The 21,963-nt window shown below is 41.5% G+C and overlaps 1 protein-coding gene across 6 annotated transcripts in view; it reads right to left on the reverse strand.

The window, feature by feature from the left end:
* mecom (MDS1 and EVI1 complex locus) overlaps window positions 1–21,963 on the reverse strand; it is a 415,467-nt gene that overhangs the window by 19,887 nt on the left and 373,617 nt on the right. For all 6 annotated transcript variants that reach the window (XM_078410338.1, XM_078410337.1, XM_078410336.1 and 3 more), the window contains 3 exons: window positions 18,850–18,927; window positions 13,060–13,229; window positions 9,394–9,538 (listed from right to left, as the gene is read on the reverse strand). In XM_078410338.1, coding sequence (XP_078266464.1) covers window positions 9,394–9,538; window positions 13,060–13,229; window positions 18,850–18,927 — 393 coding nt within the window. The remainder of the gene's footprint in view (window positions 1–9,393; window positions 9,539–13,059; window positions 13,230–18,849; window positions 18,928–21,963) is intronic.

A 21,963-nucleotide genomic window follows, 5' to 3' on the forward strand; every position in this document is an offset into this window, starting at 1 on the left:
GGCTTAGAATGCTTACACGTTGCACAATATTGTTTTGTATCGTGTAAAGGAATTAGGTACCTGTACCTGTGGATCAGGCAGGTTGATAAGTTTGGTTCACACCCGACAAGCATGTGAACTGCATCCAGACATCACAGTGATGTCACATAGTATGCAATGCAGCATTGGACATCACACGCAGAAAATTAACGTGAGGTCCGTGAAGAGTAGACAACATTCACATGGAAGCCGGTTACTTCCTTGCAGAGCCACTACTTCTATCCTTTTAACGCACTTCCCCTCTGCCCTCCCCCAGTCACTGTAACCCATGGTCGATGTGGGAGTTTCTAAGTTGGTTCTCCATGGAATGCAAGTTTACTGTCCCCTGGAGCGACAGAACTTTTTTTTAATGCTGCAAATGACATTTTATTTTCTGAGAAAAGTGGAATTTTCACCAAATAGAAGCACATTTGGAAAGCAGCGACGGGATTGGACAAAGTCAGCATGGATTTATGAAGGGGAAATCATGCTTGACTAATCTTCTGGAATTTTTTGAGGATGTAACAAGTAGAATATAAGGGAGAGCCAGTGGATGTGGTATCTGGACTTTCAAAACGCCTCTGACAAGGTCCCACACAAGAGATTAGTGTGAAAAATGGTATTGGGGGTAGGGTACTGACATGTATAGAGAACTGGTTGGCAGACAGGAAACAAAGAGTAGGAATTAACGGGTCCTTGTCAGAATGGCAGGCAGTGACTAGTGGAGTCCCGCAAGGCTCTGTGCTGGGACCCCAGTTATTAACAAAAGGTTGCAGTGTGAGTTGCGAGGAGGATGCTATGAGGATGCAGGGTGACGGATAGGTTGGGTGAGTGGGCAGATGCATGGCAGATGCAGTATAATGTGGTTAAATGTGAGGTTATCCACTTTGGTGGCAAGAACAAGAAGGCAGATTATTATTTGAATGGTGTCAGATTAGGAAAAGGGGAGGTGCAATGAGACCTGGGTGGCCTTGTACATCAGTCACTGAAAGTAAGTATGCAGGTACAGCAGGCAGTGAAGAAAGCAAATGGCAGGTTGGCTTTCATAGCGAGATGATTTGAGTTTAGGAGCAAGGAGGTCCTACTGCAGTTGTACAGGGCCCTGGTGAGACCACACTTCTTGTGTGCAGTTTTGGTCTCCTAATTTTTCACGAAGGACATTCTTGCTATTGAGTGAGTGAAGCGTAGGTTCACCAGTTTAATTCCCGGGATGGCGGGACTGACATTTGATGAAAAAATGGGTCGACTGGGCTTGTATTCACTGGAATTTAGAAGGATGAGAGGGGATCTTACAGAAACATATAAAATTCTTAAGGGATTAGACAAACTAGATGCAGGAAAAATGTTCCCCATGTTGGGGGAGTCCAGAACTAGGGGTCACAGTGTAAAAATAAGGGGTGGGCCATTTAGGACTGAGATGAGGCCAAACTTTTTCACCCAGAGAGTTGTGAATTTGTGGAATTCTTTGCCACAGAATGTAGTGGAGGCCAATTCACTGGATGTTTTCAAGAGAGAGTTCGATTTAGCTCTTAGGGCTAACGGAATCAATGGATATAGGGAGAATGTAGGAAGGGGGTACTGATTTTAGATGATCAGCCCTGATCATATTGAATGGCAGTGCTGGCTCGAAGGGCCGAATGGCCTACTCCTGCACCTATTTTCTATGTTTCTATACTTTTCAAAAGATAAAATTCTTGGAAATTTTACCTCGTTGTTCAAAATTAATGAACAGCACAACCCAAGGAATAGGAATGAGCAATTATGTAGCACTTATCACATTCTCAGCAACCACCACTCTTTTCCTTGTCAAAATGATCTTTTGCAATAAACCTGACTCCTGCTGAGAAACATTTCTAATTCTTCATTAAAATAAATAACAAAGATTAATTTTGTCGAATGCCAACATACTTCTCAGTTTGTGTCAATGTTCTTGAGATCATTTGCCAATATTGCACTTGTTTGGTCTTGTCCTGGGCTTGAACTAAAGACCCACCATCATTTACATTATTTTCAATGAAAGCCCTAATTGTTCACTCTTGGTAACATCAAATGATAAGCTTTAAGTGGCTAATCTTGTTACCAATTTCTCTCCTTAAGGAGTTGAGATGTCCTGGCAATTCCCAGCGAATGTTAGCAGTGCCGTGACTACCACAGCTGATATGCCTTCCACATTTGATTTATTTTTCCTTTCCACCGATATTATAACTATTAAATATTATTAAAGCCTCGTGGATCTTTGCAATCTTTGGCACCCCTGGCCAGGAATTATTGATCTACATCATTAATGCCGTTCAACATTTTAAAATGGAGTTATAATCTCAATCACTTATTTGCATTAAAAATGGACCTCTGGCTCTGTAATATTTTCCTCGTATATCAGAGTTTTAAATCGTGGAATTAATAATTTATCAGCACTTTCAGATGTGTGTCTGTTCTTCGAAGGGTGGAAAGAAGATGAGGGCTTCAGTGAGAGAAAATGTATGGATTAAAAGGGAAAGATCAAGTCCATTGTGAAATATGGAATGTTTTATAAGTGAAGTATGGCAGGAAGGGACAATGTATAGTCTTTCCGCTGACAGGATAGCATGCAACAAAAAAGCTTTTCACTGTACCTCAGTACATGTGACATTAGTAAACTAAAAGTTGTAATGGGATTGATAATGGAATTGAGGATTTTAGGAGATTTTATGTCCATTTTCGCTTTGGGGTTTAGTGACTTTGAATTTTGCAATATGATTAATATTACAGTAGAAGAATGTACTAGGGGGAGGAATGGGGAAATAAAGCCAACAAATGTCCTAGATTTTGTAAATTTGAATCAAAATATTCTAAAAGACGTTGCTACAGTAATATTGGTTGCATTAGCTTCCATGGATTTGAACAGCTCCATTGATGACCGGCAAACCTCACACTCTATTTGTCATAAGGTCATAAGGGATAGTAGAATTTTAGCTATTCGGCCCATCAAGTCTAACCATTCAATCATGGCTGATCTATCTCTCCCTCCTAACCCCATTCTCCTGCCTTCTCCCCATAACCTCTGACACCTGTACTAATCAAGAATCTATCTATCTCTGCCTTCAAAATATCCACTGACTTGACCTCCACAGCCTTCTGTGGCAAAGAATTCCACAGATTCACCACCCTCTGACTAAAGAAATTTCTCCTCATCTCCTTCCTAAAAGAACGTCCTTTAATCATGTGGCTATGACCTCTAGTCCTAGACTCTCCCACTAGTGGAAACATCCTCTCCACATCCACTTCATCCAGGCCTTTCACTATTCTGTATGTTTCAATGAGGTCCCCCTCATTCTTCTAAACTCCAGCGAGTATCGACCAAGTGCTGACAAACTCTCATCATAGATTAACCCACTCATTCCTGGGATCATACTTGTAAACCTCCTCTGGACCCTCTCCAGAGCCAGCACATTCTTCCTCAGAAATGGTGCCCAAAATTGCTCATAATATTCCAAATGTGGTCTTACCAATGCCTTATAGAGCCTCAAATTGTGAAAGGGGAGACAGTGAAGATAGGGAACAATAGGCTACATAGCCTGACTTTGGGTTATGGAAAATGCCCATAGTAACAGGTAACCTAGAATATCATAAATATGATTGGGCAGAGTTAATATGAAGGAGAAATCCTATTTGACAAATGTGATAAGAGTTTTTGAGGATGAAACGAGCCGGAGAAATAAAATGAAACCAATGGATCTAGAATATCAAGTTTTTCAGACCTTACTTTATAATGTATTATATGGATGGTTGTTATATATAACAGTTCACATGATGGGGAGGGCTACAAAATATTGATTTAGGGGCAGAAAGCAGTGGGAATAAGTGGAAAAGGTTTATCATCTCATGCTGTGATTAGCCAAGGCTCATGACAAACGAGATGAGGGTCATGATGTATTGAAGAGAGAGTTAGATATCGCTCAGGGCTAATGGAATAAGAGATATGGGGAGAAAGCAGGAACAGGGTACTGATTTTGGATGATCAGCCATGATCAAATTGAATGCGGGCTCAAAGGGCCGAATGGCCTACTCCTGCACCTATTTTCAATGTTTCTATGTTTCTAACTACTAATTTATAGTCTACATTCATGATTTATGCCGGTAGACAGATGTGAATGAGTTGTGAAGAAGTTGCAAAGAGAGATAGACAAACTAAACTGTTGGGCAAGAGGGTGGCAGAGAATAATGTATGTGCTGGGTTGGGAGATCAGTTGCATCAGGCCTGCCATGCAATGGTCACTCCTACAATATTAGTAACCAAATTCTCTGCAATTACCAAAAGGAGTAAATTAGGAAATGTTCAGTCAAATTTCTAGGGTGATGTAAGATAACCTGGAAATGATGTTATCGAGTTTTGGCAGGGGTTCCAGGAATGAACAAAATTTGATTTATGATATCGTAACAAGAGAAAAAAAACATTTATCAGATTAATTTTCTCAGCATGTTTTTTTACAAATCATGAAAGCTTAATAATCAATGGTGTAAAGAGAGGTTCCTATTTTTAAATTTATTTATGGAGTGTAGACGTTGATCGCAAGCACAACGTTTATTGTCAATCCCTAAAATAACATTGGAGAATTAACTACAGTAATCAGTACTGTGTGGGTTCACTAGATTGATTCTGAATGGGGAGAGATTAAGTGGGATTGCCTTATACGCAATGGATTTCAGAAGAGTGAAAGATGAACTCATTTAAACATGGTTTATGACGGATTGCCTTGAATGTCCTTGACTGTCACGAAAATATAAAAACCATCAGGAACTATTGAAAAATAGAACTAATATTAAAAATATGTTTTTATTAAAGTCAAGTTTAACATTAACCACACATAATGAAAGACAACCAGATATTTTTTAAAGGAACTGAATCAAAATTAAAATCAAATTATTTTTATTTACCATTCTTCTCTCATTAAGTTCTTCCATCTAGAAATCAATGGGCCGTATTTAACCTTTCGCAGCAGGTAGATTTCTCAGTCTAAGTGCAGGAAAATCTCGGGACGTTTTACTTACTGGTCTCCCATTAGTTGTCCTGAGAGATGAATTTGGTTCAGTGGACTTTAGCAAGTGTTTTGGACGTCCCAAGCTGCCTTCCACTTACGTTAGTAAAGCCTGGCAAATCCAAGTGGATATACTGCCTTAAATGGAAGATTGGGGCAAGTACATTTTGATGAAATGCTTAGATGACTGTTGCTATTTCGTTTTAATCAAAATCTTCTATAATTTTAACTATTGTTTGGAATATTATCTGAAACTTTAATTTGTCTGATCTTTAAATTTGCAGAAGCAATATGTTATGAAAAGATGAAGATCTCAAAAACATAAACTGAGAGTTTCATTTCCTTACTCAAATCCACAAAAAATGCTACAACATACTTGGTCTTGCCTCAGAATCCCCGTGGTCTTTTAATATTAGTAATTCTTCTTAACATGTTTTACCGACATGTAAAACAGATGTACTTTTCCGGGACAACTTGGCCAGAACTGAAACCTGCCTGCAGGCTTCACTTACGAAAAATGATATAGAGCTGGCACCCCCAACACCTTTACAGTTTACGAGATAATGCATTTTGTTTGAATAACTCAATTGAATTTGGGCTTTCTTGACCACTAACTACCAGAGCAGAATCAGGGTATCTAATCACTGTGTGATCTGTGAACAACCACAATACAGTCAGTTTTTGCCTGGAAGCATATGTGACCCAAAAGTCAAAGAGTCATAGAGACTCACCATTGAAAAGGGCCTGACAATCAACCACCCATTCTGTTGAATGTATTTGTTATTAATTCCATTGCTATATTCGAGGCATAGAGTTGTACAGCACAGAAATAGACCATTCAGCCCACCTTGTCCATGCCAGCTTTTTTTGCCAATCTACTCCACAACCTTCCTTGTTATCTACAACAAGATCAATTCCTGTAATCATAAATGCCACTGGTCATGCTTCATACATTAGTAAGTACGCAAACTTATCAATCGAACCTTGTTTGATATTTTGTTAATATTTAACGTTTGTAACTTTGGTGCAAAATTGATAAGTTAAAGTCAACATATTTACCATTTACATTTTATCCCATTAAAAAATTGTAATCTTATGTACTCTCTGGGTAGATATGGACTCAAAAGATGGATGTAGGGGAAATGTGGTTTTCAAACTGAAAGAATAAAAAGCTAAATGTACCTTCTTAATGATATTTAAGTACGTATCGCAGCGAATGTCTATGGATATACGATATCATTACGAGTTACATCGTGGAAGCCAATAAATTAAAATAACAAAGATTTTGTTGTTACAATGGTGCCAAAATTATTCTTTTGATTTCAGTTTTCTTAATGAGTTACAGGTGTAGATGATTAAAAAGGGAGTATCCTTTTCAGTGCTATTCTCAATTCTGTAACTCAATAGCCCGACTGCACATCACATCTGCAAAACAGGAGGCCAGGCCACAGATTTATTAAAATTACTGTTTGACTGCTGCAAGCTAATTGTATGTTGAGTGACTAAGGACTGAAATAATCCCCACAGGAGAGGACTAAATCCTTTAGCTGGATGAACTTTGTAGTGTAGCCAAGGTGACCTACAGAGAATGCAGAGTGCAAATTTCATTCAAATATAGGTATTATTTGCTCTCCAGAAGTTTGCATGTAACCATTGCCCAATTTTCCTTCTTGCCCTCTAATCTCTGTGAGCGCCAGAATACATTTTCTTCACTCAGCACAAAGACTGATTGTTTTTGCCTTTTGGGTATTGCTTGTAGATCCTGGCCCAATCGTTGGCAGATATGCAAGTTTCAGTTCAAACTCTGAGCCATTCCAGATACACTGGGCCTGACCGTGTTGGTAAGTGCTGGCAGTTCTGTAGCGACTGCTATCATTTACTGTATGACTGGGACTACAGCGATTTTGGGAAAGTCATGAGCTTGTGGATAGGTTCCATTTGATGAATCTGTCAGTAAAGTCAAGTCAAGTCAAATCAAATTTATTTGTCACATACACATACACGATGTGCAGTGAAATGAAAGTGGCAATGCCTGCGGGTTGTGCACAAAAAGAATTACAGTTACAGCATATAAATAAAGTTAATAAGTTACTATTATTGTCGACAAAAATTTAGTCTCTGGGGTTATAAAACTTGACAGTCCTGATGGCCTGTGGGAAGAAGCTCCGTCTCATCCTCTCCGTTTTCACAGCGTGACAGCGGAGGCGTTTGCCTGATCGTAGCATCTGGAACAGTCCGTTACTGGGGTGGCAGGGGTCCCTCATGATCTTGCTTGCTCTGGATCTGCACCTCCTGATGTATAGGTCCTGCAGGGGGATGAGTGTAGTTCCCATAGTGCGTTCTGCCGAACGCACTACTCTCTGCAGGGCTATCCTGTCCTGGGCAGAGCTGTTCCCAAACCAGACTGTAATGTTGCCGGACAGGATGCTCTCTACAGCCCCAGAGTAGAAGCAATGAAGGATCCTCTGAGACACTCTGAATTTCCTCAGAGTGGAAATCTGCTGCTTGGCTGCTTGGCTCTGCATGGAATCCAAAGACAGAGCACAGACCAACCAAAGATTCCCAGCATTCATACTGGAAAATCGTTTCACTGACCAGCAATTTCAATGGAGATAGAAGAAGGAAAAGTAAATTAATCTCTTTCTCATTGCCTGTGTTTGCAGCAATCTTATTCTTTACAAAACTCTTTTTATTTTGCCCTTCTATTAAAAAAAAGTTCACTTTTTAACACACAATTGTTTAGTTCGTTTTTAGAAATATTTTGCACATGGAAAACTTCAAGCACATTCAGAAGCAGTATGAAACTTTGACAGAAAGAAAGAAGGGTCTCGACCCGAAACGTCACCCATTCCTTCTCTCCAGAGATGCTGCCTGTCCCACTGAGTTACTCCAGCATTTTGTGTCTATCAAAACTTTGTCAGGATTGACTTGCGTCAAGACCTTTGTCAGTAAAAAGATATTCTCAGCAGTTTTACGGGTGAGTTTGTTCTGTCCCACTGACAAGGGCTCCTTATTGTAGGGGTGGATACAAAGTACTGGAGTAACTCAGCACGTCAGGCAGCATTCTTCAGAGTCTGCTGTGCTGCAGCAAGCAAGAATTTCATTGTTCCCTCTGCGACACATGACATTAAAACATTCTTGACTACTGACTCTTGACCCACTGACTTACTCCAGAACTTTGATTCCTTTTCATAAACCAGTTCCTTGTTTTACTGTAGCAGGAGGTTTGATGCCAACATGGTCTACATATCGGCTGAAGGATACTTTTAGCCAACAATTTTGTTAAGTGTGAAGCAATGGGAAATCCAAATGGCAAACCTAACTGGGTAAAATTCTGGCTATCACAGAACCTACTGCACCTTGAAATGCACGATGTATTTTTTTTCTGTAGATAATCACATTCATAGGTCTTATTTCGTCAAGTAAGACCACATCGAGTTTCTTGTCATGTGCTTAAGTACAGTGAGGTACAGATAAAATGAAAATCTTGCTTGCAGCAATATCCCAGGCAAAGACTCACTCAATTTGTGTACACAAAAACATAAAGTATACAAGGCAGAGAAAAAGAAAAAGATTATACAAATGTAAGATATTAGTGCAAAACACAATTAGAAAAATCGGTCCATGGTAGTGCAAGAGATGGTCGACAGTGTGCCGTTGCTGAGCTAATGTAAAAAATTCCCAAAACATCTGACACCTTGCACGATACGATGGAACTATATTTATCCCAGGAGGGAATTGGTCTGCCGACAGTCATAAAACACAACACGATACGTAAAATGACGAGTGGAAGGTCCAGGATTGGGGATGTGCAAAGATTGGGGGAGGGGGAGGAGGGGTGGTAGTCAATCTACTCCACGACAGAAGGGGGGGTCCTTAGAATCATAAAATTGTTACAATACAGAAGGAAGCCAACTAGCCCATTGTATGTATACCTTCTCCTAATACAGTAACCCCACCAAGTCCCAATTCCTAGCTCTCAAGCTCTTCAATTTCCTTCGTAAGGTACTGATTGTACACTCCTATGTACAATGAATTCTAAATTCAAACCATTCTCGGAGTGAAACAGGCTTTCCTTACATCCGCCTTCTACCTTTTTGCATATTGAATATTGGAAAAGCTTTGCCTTTCCACCCCATCTAAATATTGTGAACTTATACACCTCAATCGAATTTCCTCTCTGCCTTCCTTGTGCTCAGGATAATAATTAATTCATTTTATCATTTTGGCATTTTGATTGACTGGAAGTGATGGCAAAAATTACACAACAAAATCAGCAAAGGCTTTCAGTGGTATTATAAAGAAACGTTTGTTTCCTGAAAAAAAAAGAGAAGCAGAACGTGCAAGGCACAACACTCACCTCTCCTCTAAGTGCCCCGGGGAACATTCAGTGTGGTTACTGTTTCCGATGAAATTCCGTATTTCTGTAAAGTAGGAATCCTCCTTATCATCCAGAATGGCGCTGCTACTGTCTATTTCTGAATGAGGTGAAGATGTTGCAGTCCCTGCAAAGAAATTGGTAACAGTGAGAATTATAACTTCTGGGTGGTACCTTATCAAAGGGGGTAGACAAGTTGTGGAATGTGAGAAATGTACATTCAATATTAATAATAATAATAATAATAAAGCATTACATTTATATAGCGCTTTTCATATACTCAAAGACGCTTTACAGAGATTTAGAGAACATAGGGAAATGAATAAATAGATAAATAAGTAAATAAGTAAACGAACAGAGAAAGGAGACAGAAGGTGAGGTGACCTTCAGTGGTTGAAGGCAGTACTGAACAGGTGAGACTTCAGCGATGTTTTGAATGTGGTGAGTGTGGAGGAGTCTCTAACGGTTTGGGGTAGTGAGTTCCATAGGGTGGGAGCAGCGATGGAGAAAGCCCTGTCCCCCCAGGATCTGAGTTTGGTCCGGATGTGGGGGGATAGGAGATTGGCAGCAGCAGAGCGGAGGGTGCAGGTGGGAGTGTGCCTGTGGAGGAGGTCGTTCAGGTAGGATGGGGCCAGGTTATGGAGGGCTTTGTAGGTTATGAGGAGGATTTTGTACTGGATTCTCTGGGGGATGGGGAGCCAGTGGAGTTCTTTCTATTACTTCATGGGGCACAGTCAGACTTTACGCCCATCCTTAATTGTGGTGGTAGGAGCTACAACAGTTTAATTCCTTGGCCAATCACTCTTTTTTTATTTATGGGACATAGGCATTGTTTTCCAAACTATCATTACAGGCAGCATGGTGGTGCAGAGGTAGAAATGCTGCCTTATGGTGCTAGAGACCCAGGTTTGATCCTGACTATGGGTGCTGGCTGTACAGAGTTTGTACCTTCTCCCCATGACTGTGCGGGTTTTCCCCGGTTTCCTCCCATACGCCAAAGATGTATGGATCTGTAGGTTAATTGGCTCAGGTAAAAAGAGATTGTAAATTGCCCCTCGTGTGTCGGGTAGTGCAAGTGTGCAGGGATCACTTGTCGGCCCAAACTCAGTGGGCTGAAGGGCCTGTTTTCACACCATAACTCTAAACTAAACTAAAACTACTCCCTCTCTCTACTTGTCCGTGAGAAGTGGTGGAGAGCCACTTTCTTGAACCAGTTCACTTCTTCTAGGTGAGCGTGAGCCCTTGATGCTGTTGAGTAGAGCATTCTATAATATGGATCTGGCAACGACGAAGGGCCAGCAATAGATTTCCAAATCGGGATGGCGCATTGTGGGACGTGGTGTTCCTACGTGCTTGGTATCCTTGGGAGTCATGGATTTGGGAGGTGCTATTGAAGTAGTCCTTGTGAGTGAGTGCAGTGTGTTTTGTAAGTAGCACACACAACACTACAGCATACCAGTGACGCAAGATATCTATGTCCATGGTGGTTGAGGAGCTTAGAGATAGTGGAGTCCTCAGAGATTTATCTCTCTGGTGACATTATCATGAAAATACTTGAACAAGCAAAGTTACTAAATTTCTGTCAAAAAAGTAAAGGTTAGTAGATTTACCGTCCCACTGAAATGATCAAATCAAAAAATTTGATCACATGAAAATCTTAAAGCTAATCGTGATAAGTTGTACCTATTATTTAAAACACTACTTAGGTAAGGTAATAAAGCCAAAATAAGGACGTTATCGCAGGATAATGGGTCACCCACTTTGGATGGAGATGAGGAGAAATTCTTTATGGTTGTTAATTTTTGGAATGTTCTAAGTCAGCACAGCTCAAAGACTGAACATATTCAAGATTGCGATGGATAGATTTTTGGATATTAAGTTGATAACACTCCAAAGATGTACAGGTTTGTAGGTTAATTGGCCTGCGGTCATTGTAAATTGACCCTAGAGTGTATACGATAGTGTTAGTATCTCCAAACGAAATGAAACTAAAAATTGTGAAATTGAGAGATCCTGCTGTTAGAGATTGATATTCTGGCTCTGTTGTCTTTAACAGTATTAAAATCTGACGTGAGCTTCATGGACAATGTTGGAATCATACTCTCAAATCATACCATCGCAATGAAATTCTGGGGGAGAGGAGATTTATTGCAAGAAAGGTCATGAGTTGCCACCGTTTAATGCCATTTCCGTTGTAATGTTAATAAAACAAGTCCTGTGAATCATGATGTCATGTGTGGAACTTCCAACGGACAAATGAATCGTGAGAGGAAACGCATGATCCAATTCTTCAAAGGCCATGATTTCAACAAGAAGGGGCCAAAAACAGTACCAAACAGGCATAAAACTTTTTTATATGCGATTTACACATAGAAACCAGGCACATGTGCCGGTGATGTTGAAATGAGTGTCCTGAAATATGAAAGTAGGAGCTGGTACATTAATTCTTAAACATAATCACCCCAACTTAGTTTCTTCATTATGTTTGGGAAGAAGAATAAACTAATGAACAGGAAATGGAGCAACACCTCAGTGCTATTTTACACGTAAAGTGCTTACATGCCAATAGTGCTCGGTTCTCTCAGGACAGTGTACCTATGGGATGATTACTAATTAACAAATTAAAACTGCGACTCAAAACTTCTGTTAAAAAGGGAATCTGGTTTTCTGTTTACAAGCGTACAGTGGTTCAATCAACAATGCCATTAAGCCTCAACAAATTAACATTATACCTACAAATTAAGCTAAATAGAATGCACTGGAACAAAAAACACATTGTGATAGCTTGTAGCCTCTAAGTACATTTTTGGATGAGACCGTTCTTGTCTGTTCCAAGAATAGAATATTCCACAAATCTTTGATTTGCAAGAATGGTAAGAATAGCTCTTCTCGGATTTCATCAGTATTAACAGCAGGCTTGCCAGAGTCCAATTTACTGTTCTTTTCCCTGGTAGTTGGGCTTTCATCATAAGTATTGCTTCACTGTCAAGCATTTCCCTTGTTTATCATAATTTGAGCACGGTGGCACAGCGGTAGAGTTTTCTGCCTTACAGCGCCAGGGACCCGGGTTCGAACCTGGTTATGGGTGCTGTCTGTACGGACTTTGTATGTCCTCCCCGTGACCTGTGTGGGTTTTCTCTGGGTGCTCCGGTTACCTCCCACTCCAAAGACGTGCAGGTCTGTAGGTTAACTGGCTTGGGAAAATTGTAAATTGTCCCTAGTGTGTGTAGGATAGTGTCGGTGTGCAGGGATCACTGGTCGGCGCGGACTTTTTAATATTGATTATATCACACAACAGGTGGTGCAGCAGTAGAGTTGCTGCCTTACAGCAACAGAGACCCAGGATCGATCCTGACTACGGTGCTGTCTGTGTGGAGTTTGTACGTTCTTCCTGTGACTGCGTGGGTTTTCCCCGGTTTGCTCCCACACTGTAAAGACGTGCAGGTTAGTAAGCTAATTGGCTTCGATAAAACTTGTAAATTGTTCCTCGCGTGGAGGATAGTGTTAGTGTACGGGGTTCGCTGGTCGGTGTGGACCGGTCGGTGGGCCAAAGGGCCTGTTTCCACCCTGTATCTCCAAACTAAATTAAACTACAATAAGCAATGTAAACAAAAGGTTTAAAATACGCCAGTAATACGGGCCGCATACCTGACATGTTTCCATTCTCGTGTTTCTTCAGATGTCTGTCCAGGTTGGTTTGTTGACCAAAGCACCTGTCGCAGAGGTGGCACTTGAATGGTTTTTCCTTGTTGTGGATGTTGCGCACATGCCGCTGCAAGTTGGAGGAGATACTGAAAGAGCGGTCGCAGTATTTACACCTTTTGGGGGGGGAAAAGTGTAAACGTCAGAGATCAACAACCGTTTGTGCTTTAAAAGCCTTTGAACATTTTCTATTTTGTCTCCTAAAATCTTTGCAAGTTATCTTTCTTAGTGTATACCCTTTGAGAAGTTGTCCTATTTAATATCTGGAATCAAATCTCTCGATTGAGTTAAATGTGCTTAAATTATGTGAAAGGGAATACTTTTAATGCTTGGTAAAACTTGTCTCCTTGGTTACCTGCATTTATCAAATGAATCACCAGCTGAACAAGTGTAGCTTTAGTCTGAGCTTAAATGCATCTGATCCCCCTTAACATTTTCATAATTTACAGCTCTGACAAGTTCAATACTAATTGTGGCAAAGATGTTAATTTTTACCAACATTCCTTACACTTCTGGACAAGGTAGTTTTGCAGAGGATGTGCGCAGTTTCCAACTATTACACCTTGTGAACACTGAACAGGAAGGATCTACATTATTCCTCCCATTTTCACTGGGTGTTCAAGAAGATAAACAACACTGTGGAGGGTGACAAAGTAACCTGGTCTGTGCTGAGTTTTGCCAGTGATTCCAAGTGGAACCATCAACGTTTAGCCATGGGAACACCAAAAGTCTCAGACTTCCATCCATGTGCTGAGCTATGCAAATGTCATTGATCGATTCAAAGGCCAAACCTTTTAGGTCGCTCCACTGCTAGAGTCTGCATGGAACTCTGACCTGATGTGAGATCCAAGATCCCATTGATTTCAATACAGATTGTAATCATGTTGGATAGGATGGGGCGGCACACTGGCCCAGTGGTGGAGCTGCTGCCCTACAGCGCCAGACACCAGGGTTCGATCCTGACTAAGGGTGCTGTCTGTACGGAGTTTGTATGTTCTCACTGTGATCGTGTGGATTTTCTCCAGGATCCTCCCACACTCCATAGACGTCCTGTTTTGTAGGTTAATAGGCTTTGGTAAAATGGTCCATTGTCCCAAGTGTGTGGGATAGTGCTAGTGCATGGGGTGATCGCCGGTCGGCGCGGAATCGTGGGCCGAAGGGCCTGTTTCCGTGCTATATCTCTAAAGTCTGAAATCTGAAGTAAAGGAGGCAAAGGGAATGGAAAATTACCAGATTTTAAAATATTTTAAGAAAAATAATTTAGGTAATTATGTTTAGTTACGTCATTTTCAATAGTTTTTAAGCACTTCTGAATGTCCGTGTTGCTAAATGCTGGATCTGAGATCAGAGACCTTCTACACGTGGGTGGAGGGGGGCCTTGGGTGATGATGGTCAGCAGCAGACCCATCCAGCAGCAATGCTAAACAGAAGAGGCTCTGTAAAAAGGAAGACGTGATAGATGTTTTGGGACACGTTCCCCCATCTCAAATGAAATGAGGATAGATGGGTTTAAGTGAGCCATAAACTCGCACTTAGAAACATAGAAAATAGGTGCAGGATTAGGCCATTCGGCCCTTTGAGCCTGCACCGCCATTCAATATGATCATGGCTGATCATCCAACTCAGTATCCCGTACCTGCCTTCTCTCCATACCCCCTGATCCCTTTAGCCACAAGGGCTACATCTAACTCCCTCTTAAATATAGCCAATGAACTGGCCTCAACTACCTTCTGTGGCAGAGAATTCCACAGATTCACCACTCTATGTGTGAAAAAAAACTTTCTCATCTCGGTCCTAAAAGACTTCCCCCTTATCCTTAAACTGTGACCCCTTGTTCTGGACTTCCCCAACATCGGGAACAATCTTCCTGTATCTAGCCTGTCCAACCCCTTAAGAATTTTGTACGTTTCTATAAGATCCCCTATAAGCACATAGACCAGTTGGCCCAAGTGGCCTGTATATTGAACTGTGTCTCATGTGCCCCTCCGTGACTGAAGCCTCCATTCCAGGGACCAAGAGAGCAATGGTGCACTCGGCTGCAACCTCTTCTGATCGGTAACGCTGCATTTTCTGCGGCGTGGAAGTAATGCAGATCAGGACGCTTGGCCCACTTCTACTTTTTTCCTTCTCTTTTACATGTTTGCATACGTAGGCCCTCTACGGTTCAGTGCCTTTGGCAGCAAGACCCTCGTATTAAGTTCTTAACTTACTCTATCCCATGTGTTGTAGCTTCTAAAAAATGACAAATAAGGCCAAGATTTTTCATGCAAAATTATGTCCAGTGATTACATCTTTTCTTCTTCCACGATTAGCCTGTTCAATTGCCAGTCCCAAAGGAAGCTCAGTTATCTTCCAAGAAAGATTGCAATAAACAAAGCAAACGTTTAATACTGTGCCAGTGTGCACAGTTTAGTCTATCAAGCTGGTAGGAGAGGCATCAGTTTTCATACCCCGTAGTTATTTTAAATCCCTTGGGCCTTCATTGTATTTCTCCATTACTGTGTTATACAGACATAAAATAATTATTCTGACTGCTGATTATGGCAAATCACTGATAGTCTTCATCACCCGTACTTTTCATCTTGCTTCCCCTCAATGACTTCAGAAAACATACATCTGTCACGTAATGATACTTGGCAATCTTTCAATGTGAAAATTATTTAATATACTGTGGTACTAATTGCTTCAGTCTCTTAAAGCATTAGACAACCTACAATCTGTGTCATGCTTGCAGTCATATATAAACCACGGATGTTGCAGTCTGCTTCTATACAGTCGCACATGCTTGGGAAAAGCAGAGGCTTGGGGGCATGCCATGTGGAATGTCCCAAATTGCTTTGCAATCTTATCACTGAAAATCTTTGTTGCTGATTGCACAGCCTACAATTTGGATTGCACACTGTTTTAGAGTCTTTCTACTGTTACAAAAAAAATCTCTGCAGTCATTATCCTTGGCTGGACTTCTCATAAGCAATCTTCACTATTACATTACGTGCGTGGATATGGCTACTGCTCAGTCCAGTTTTACTTTCGAAGACTGGGAGTGGGTGTGGAAGTTTGTTGCAGAAAAACGTATAGACGTGTACGTACAGTGGTGATTAAATATTTAATGTAGAGAGATATAAGGTGGCAGATCCTCTGTTACAAGCCACCACAGCTGATTTTATAAAATAAAGATTTCCACTGAAATCGGAGGAATTGCAAACCAGCCTGTTTCCATTTTGGTCGCTGGTGTATAAATGCCAGTTTCATGCCGGGGGTCCTGTGGAAAACATACCTCAATTTGTTTGTTGCATTTGCACTTGTGTTCCTGGTTAGGCTGCTCTGTGAAACTGTACAGTATTACAATTCTGCTGAGAAGATAAATGGATTAACAGATAACACCTGGCCCATGTGGTCTACTGGTCTGGTTTCGCTCAGCTGAAAGGATCATAGAACGATATCCAGGTACATATTTTTCCTCTTGCCTTCCCAGACTTTTTCCTCTGGATTTTTATCTCTTCCGGGCCGCTAAATAGCAGTTCTGGGGCAGAAGGTGGGGAGGATTGGTCGTGTTACAAAAGGTCTCATCATGGAGCTTCAGATATCAGTAACATGTCCACATTTCAGAGACGGTTCTTTTTCCACCCATCCTTTTCACATGGATCCAAAACACTGCACATAACAGAGGTAACACCAGTAGGTGTGCTATAACCTACCGGGGTTTGGTCTCAGAGCTCGGAAGTGAGTTTAGGTTAAATGCCTTATTTTGTTCCAATATAAACCTGATGAGCCGAATGTCCTTGTTATGCGCCACAAATATCTTTGCTTTTTTTTAACATAATCTAGGTAATTCTATGGATAACAGGAAAAATTACCAAGGACAAAATAGTAAACTAAATAAGGCAGCTAAATAAGTAAACTAAATAAGGTATTTAGTAAACTAAATAAGGTGGCGCAGCGGTAGATTTGCTGCCTTACAGCGCCAGAGACCCGAGTTCGATCCTGACTATGGGTGCTGTCTGTACAGAGTTTGTACGTTCTCCCCGTGAGTTGCGTGGGTTTTCTCCCGGATCTCTAGTTTCCTCCCACACTCCACAGACGGACGAGTTTGTAGGCTAATTGGCGTGGTATGATTGTAAATTATCCCTAGTGTGTGTAGGATATTGTTAGTGTGCGGGGACCGCTGGTCACAGTGGACTGAAGAGCCTGCTTCCGTGCTGTATCTCTAAACTGAACTAAACTAAACTAAATCTAATTTATTCCGAGGATAGCATCCTACACACAGCTGGATTAATTAACAGGGGCGCCCATGTAATAATCAACTTATTGCATGTGTAGAAAGAGCACAACCAATCTCTGTCACTTATCAGTAAGCTGAGCCACTGGCATTGTGTGGAAAAGTTTGACGTTCATTTCTCAACGCTCAGTGTTCCGATCATGGGGGTGATTGGTTGTTTGCTGAGGTTCCACAGATGTGCTTCAACCACCTTTATTGAGACTTTGGATTCTGATCTAACTGGTCTTGATCAATGTGTAGAGTTTCACAGAGGTGAGAGCCATCCAGTCAAAAAGTACAAAATGTAATGCTCATGACCGCTGGATAACACTGGGGAAACCGTTCCACAACACCAGCGGGGCCCAATAAAAAGTAGATCGCTGGTAGCCAATTGACAGATCATGTTCCAGTGTAGGTTCAAGGCAACCTTTGACGCATTGAGTAGGTTTTATAATTTGGCAAACAAAAATACGAATTATGCTTTAACATGGGATTTCTTATTACCCTTTAAAAAGTTTATTTATGATGCAGCCAAGTTCAGAGGCTCTACTTTTTTTATTCAATGCAACAAGCTTTTGAACCTTTTTTTAAAGCCTAACAGGCAAACCATCGTCCTATTTCGGAGTGCATTTCTGAAAGGATGTGGAAAGGATGCTTCCACTAGTGGGAGAGTCTAGGACCAGAGGCCATTGCCGCAGAATAAAAGGTTGTACCTTTAGAAAGGAGATGAGGAGGGATTGCTTTAGTCAGAGGGTGGTGAATCTGTGGAATTCATTGCCACAGAGGCTATGGAGGCCGTCAATGGATATGTTTAAGGTGGAGATTGATACATTCTTGATTAGTACGGGTGTCAGGGATAATGGGGAGAAGGCAGGAGAATGGGGTTTTTAGATTTTTTTAGATTTAGATTTAGAGATACAGCGCAGAAACAGGCCCTTCGGCCCATCGAGTCTGCGCCGCCCAGCGATCCCCGCACATTAACACTATCCTACACCCACTAGGGACAATTTTTACATTTGCCCAGCCAATTAACCTACAAACCTGTACGTCTTTGGAGTGTGGGAGGAAACCGAAGATCTCGGAGAAAACCCACGCAGGTCACGGGGAGAACGTACAAACTCCGTACAGACAGCACCCGCAGTCAGGATCGAACCTGAGTCTCCGGCGCTGCATTCGCTCTAAGGCAGCAACTCTACCGCTGCGCCACCGTGCCGCCGTTGCGAGGGAAAGATAGGTCAGCCATGATTGAATGGCGGATTGGACTTGATAGGCCGAATGGCCTAATTCTGCTCCTATAACTAATGAATATGATGCGAGATATGGTGTAAATATCAGATGTATTTGGATGTCCTCCATTTTTAAAGGGGGCAACTTCTTTTCAACTGATTGGGAAACATTTTTACCAGAGTGGCAGATTCACTCCAGGTGTAATTTACGTCCAGGGATTTTTCAGGTGAATGTAATGCATTTCGTCTAACCTGTAAGGTTGCTCTCCAGTGTGTGTCCGAAGATGTCGGGTCAGGTTTGCAGATCTTGGGAAAATCTTGCCACAGTATCTGTTAAGGGAAGAGAAACAAGATCAGACGGATTGCTACAAGGAATAGACATGGAGTTCATACCGCATTACTTTGCTTGGTGCTCAGGGAATAGGAAAATATTTTTTTAATGACATTATTTATAAATAATGATTCGAATGGTTAATTTCATCTTGAAAGAAAACCTCTTTTTCTAATTAAAGCAATCTGAACATTGCACAGGAAACAGAAAATAGCTTTTCCTGGCAACTATGTAGTTTGGCTGTCATCTTCTGAAATCAGGAACAAATGTTTTTTTTCAGCAATGCCAAAGCTCCCTGCATATCAGGGATACACAACGGACACCTACAATTGTTATGTTTTCTGCAGGACTGTGTCTTTATTGCAGATTGCTTTGCTTTGAATTTAGCATTCTTGGCTCTCCTCCATTTTCATCATCCTTGGATAAGACTCTGTGCGTCTCCAGATCTGGGGCGGAACGATAGTGTAGCGGTAGAGTTATTGCCTTACAGCACCAGAAACCTGGGTTCGATTCTGACTACAAGTGCTGTCTGCACGGAGTTTGTATGTTCTCCTGGTGACCACGTGGGTTTTTCCCGGGATCTCTAATTTCCTCCCGGCATGCTCCAAGGACGTATAGGTTTGTAGGTTAATTGGCTTTGGTAAAGATTGTAAATGATCCCATGAGTGTAGGACAGTGTACAGACGTTGCTGGTCGGTGCGAACTCGGGGGGCCGAAGGATCTGTTTCTGCGCTGTACCTCTAAACTAAACTAAATAACTAAATCTCTGACTGTTGCTGTATGCATTTAAGAATGGTTTGGGTGCTCCTGGTTCTTTTCCTCCCTTCGGTGAGTCATCAGCCTCTGTTCAGCACCTCCTCTCATTGATAAAGTGGAGGTTGGTTACCTGCCATGTGGAGGACAGCAGGTTTCATCACTATGACACAGCAACCAATGCTCCTATGCCTCTGTGTTCTCCTCCTAAACCACATATGGAGAATATTTGTGTTCTGAATTGATATAATCAACTATAGACACAACAAAAAGCCAAATTGCTTTTGATTTCCATCCGAGTACACAATACGCAGATGATAAAATTAGCCATGAACAAATAGGCCAGACCAAATAGCTTCCCAACGTTCACTGGCTGCAGTATTAGACTGACTCGAGTGCCTCCACTGAGTACAACACCGGCCAGATTGGAGTCTCTCCAGTTCGAGATTGCTGGCCAGATTTGACAGCCTCCATTGATTACTGGCTTTTCATGGTGTACAGAATTAGTCATTCTGAATTATCTCCACTGGGTGCAAAACTACCCAGCATGAATGATCTCCAATGATTTAGTACAACCCAGAATGAAGAGTGATACTCAGAGTATAAAGTATCTCCAGTGGTCTAGTACTACCAAGACCTGGGTATGCTACCTGCCAGATTTGAAGTACCTTCCCTGAGTGTTGAGTTGGTAAGATTGGAGAACTTCCATCCAGAATTGTATTTTCTGGTTTGGAATATGTCCATTGAGTATTGTCTTGGCCATATTGAAATGACTCCAATCCAGGCTGCACCACCTCCATTAAGTATGTATTAGTCAGATTAGAAGATCTCCATTGTATACAATACTGGCCAGAATAAAGTATCTCCATGGAGTGCAGGAACAGTTAGGTTGGTCTACTTCCATTTACTGTTGGACAGTTGGAATATCTCCATTGAGGGGGTGTATTGATCAGATTTGCATTAAATGATGTATTTACAGACTGAAACTTCTCCATTGAGTACTTTACAAGTCTGGTTGGACAGTCTCCAAAGATGCAATATTAACCAGATTGAAGTATCCCCAATGGTACCTACTAGCCACTGAGAAATGTACCAGTGTGATTGAAGGCATTAAGCACAGTATTGGCCAGGCTGGAGTTTATTCCATGCGTGCTGTTGGTCCCACATTGAAGTATCTCCATTGGTACAGTATGCTGAAATGAATAGACTCCAGTGATTCCAATGATCAATAGAATCCAATGACGCAAACATCTTATTAATTTACATTTATCTCCTGAGGTTTACAGTACTAGTCTGACTAGAAACCTCCTCAAGATTGAAGATTTTATAAAATTACGGGACATTGGTCATTTGGATTGAGGCCAACTTGAAACAGGGCTCAGCGGAAAATGTGGCGGATGCTGATCTTCTGATTTTATAATTATAATTATCATCATACTGCGAGGCTGCCCATCCAACATCAATATGAACAATAACAATTTTGTTGTAGATCAACACTGAGAAGGTGAGAGCAATACTTCCACCATTAAATCGGAACCCACTCCTATTTCTTTGCATGGATACATGTTTGTTTACATAGTAGTCCACGCTTTCATGCCCTTCCTGACTCTCAGGTGACCACTGAGGTCCTTACCCAGTCCAATGATATCGCTGCCTTTTTTCTTCTCCAAAACTTCTGTCTCTGAAATACTCACACTTTCATAGACGGCCTTGGGATGGTACAGTGACACAGCCGTAGAGTTGGCTGCCTTGCAGCGCCAGAGACCTGGGTTTGATCCTGATTATGGGTGCTATCTGTATGGAGTTTGTATGTTCTCCCCGTGACCATGTGGGTTTTGTCCAGGTGCTCCAGTTTGCTCTCACACTCCAAAGATGTGCAGGTTTGAAGGTTAATTTGCTTTGATAAAGATTGTAAATTGTCCCTAGTGTGTAGGATAGTGTTAGTGTATGGGGTGATTACTGATCCATGTGGGCTCAGTGGGCCGAAGGGCCTGTTTCCGCTCTGTATCTCTAAAGACGACACAACCTGACTCATTCAGATTGCTTCTGCCTGCATTGATTCATTTGTCTTTGCTGATTTCCCTACCCCTGGTGCTCTGAATTCAAAGCCATTCTCCAATTGTCTAAATGTTTCTAAGACTTTGTCCTTCTCCATCTTTCCAATCTCCTTGGCCCCCTACATCTTTGCCCAACTCTGGCTGAATTGTTGAGGAGCTGGAACGGACTGTTAAGTACATCAGGTTAATATTTGAACTGTCCCATCAGTTTGACTTTTTCCCCAT

This window comes from Rhinoraja longicauda, chromosome 13, assembly GCF_053455715.1.
Source record: "Rhinoraja longicauda isolate Sanriku21f chromosome 13, sRhiLon1.1, whole genome shotgun sequence".
NCBI classification, from domain to species: domain Eukaryota; kingdom Metazoa; phylum Chordata; class Chondrichthyes; order Rajiformes; family Arhynchobatidae; genus Rhinoraja; species Rhinoraja longicauda.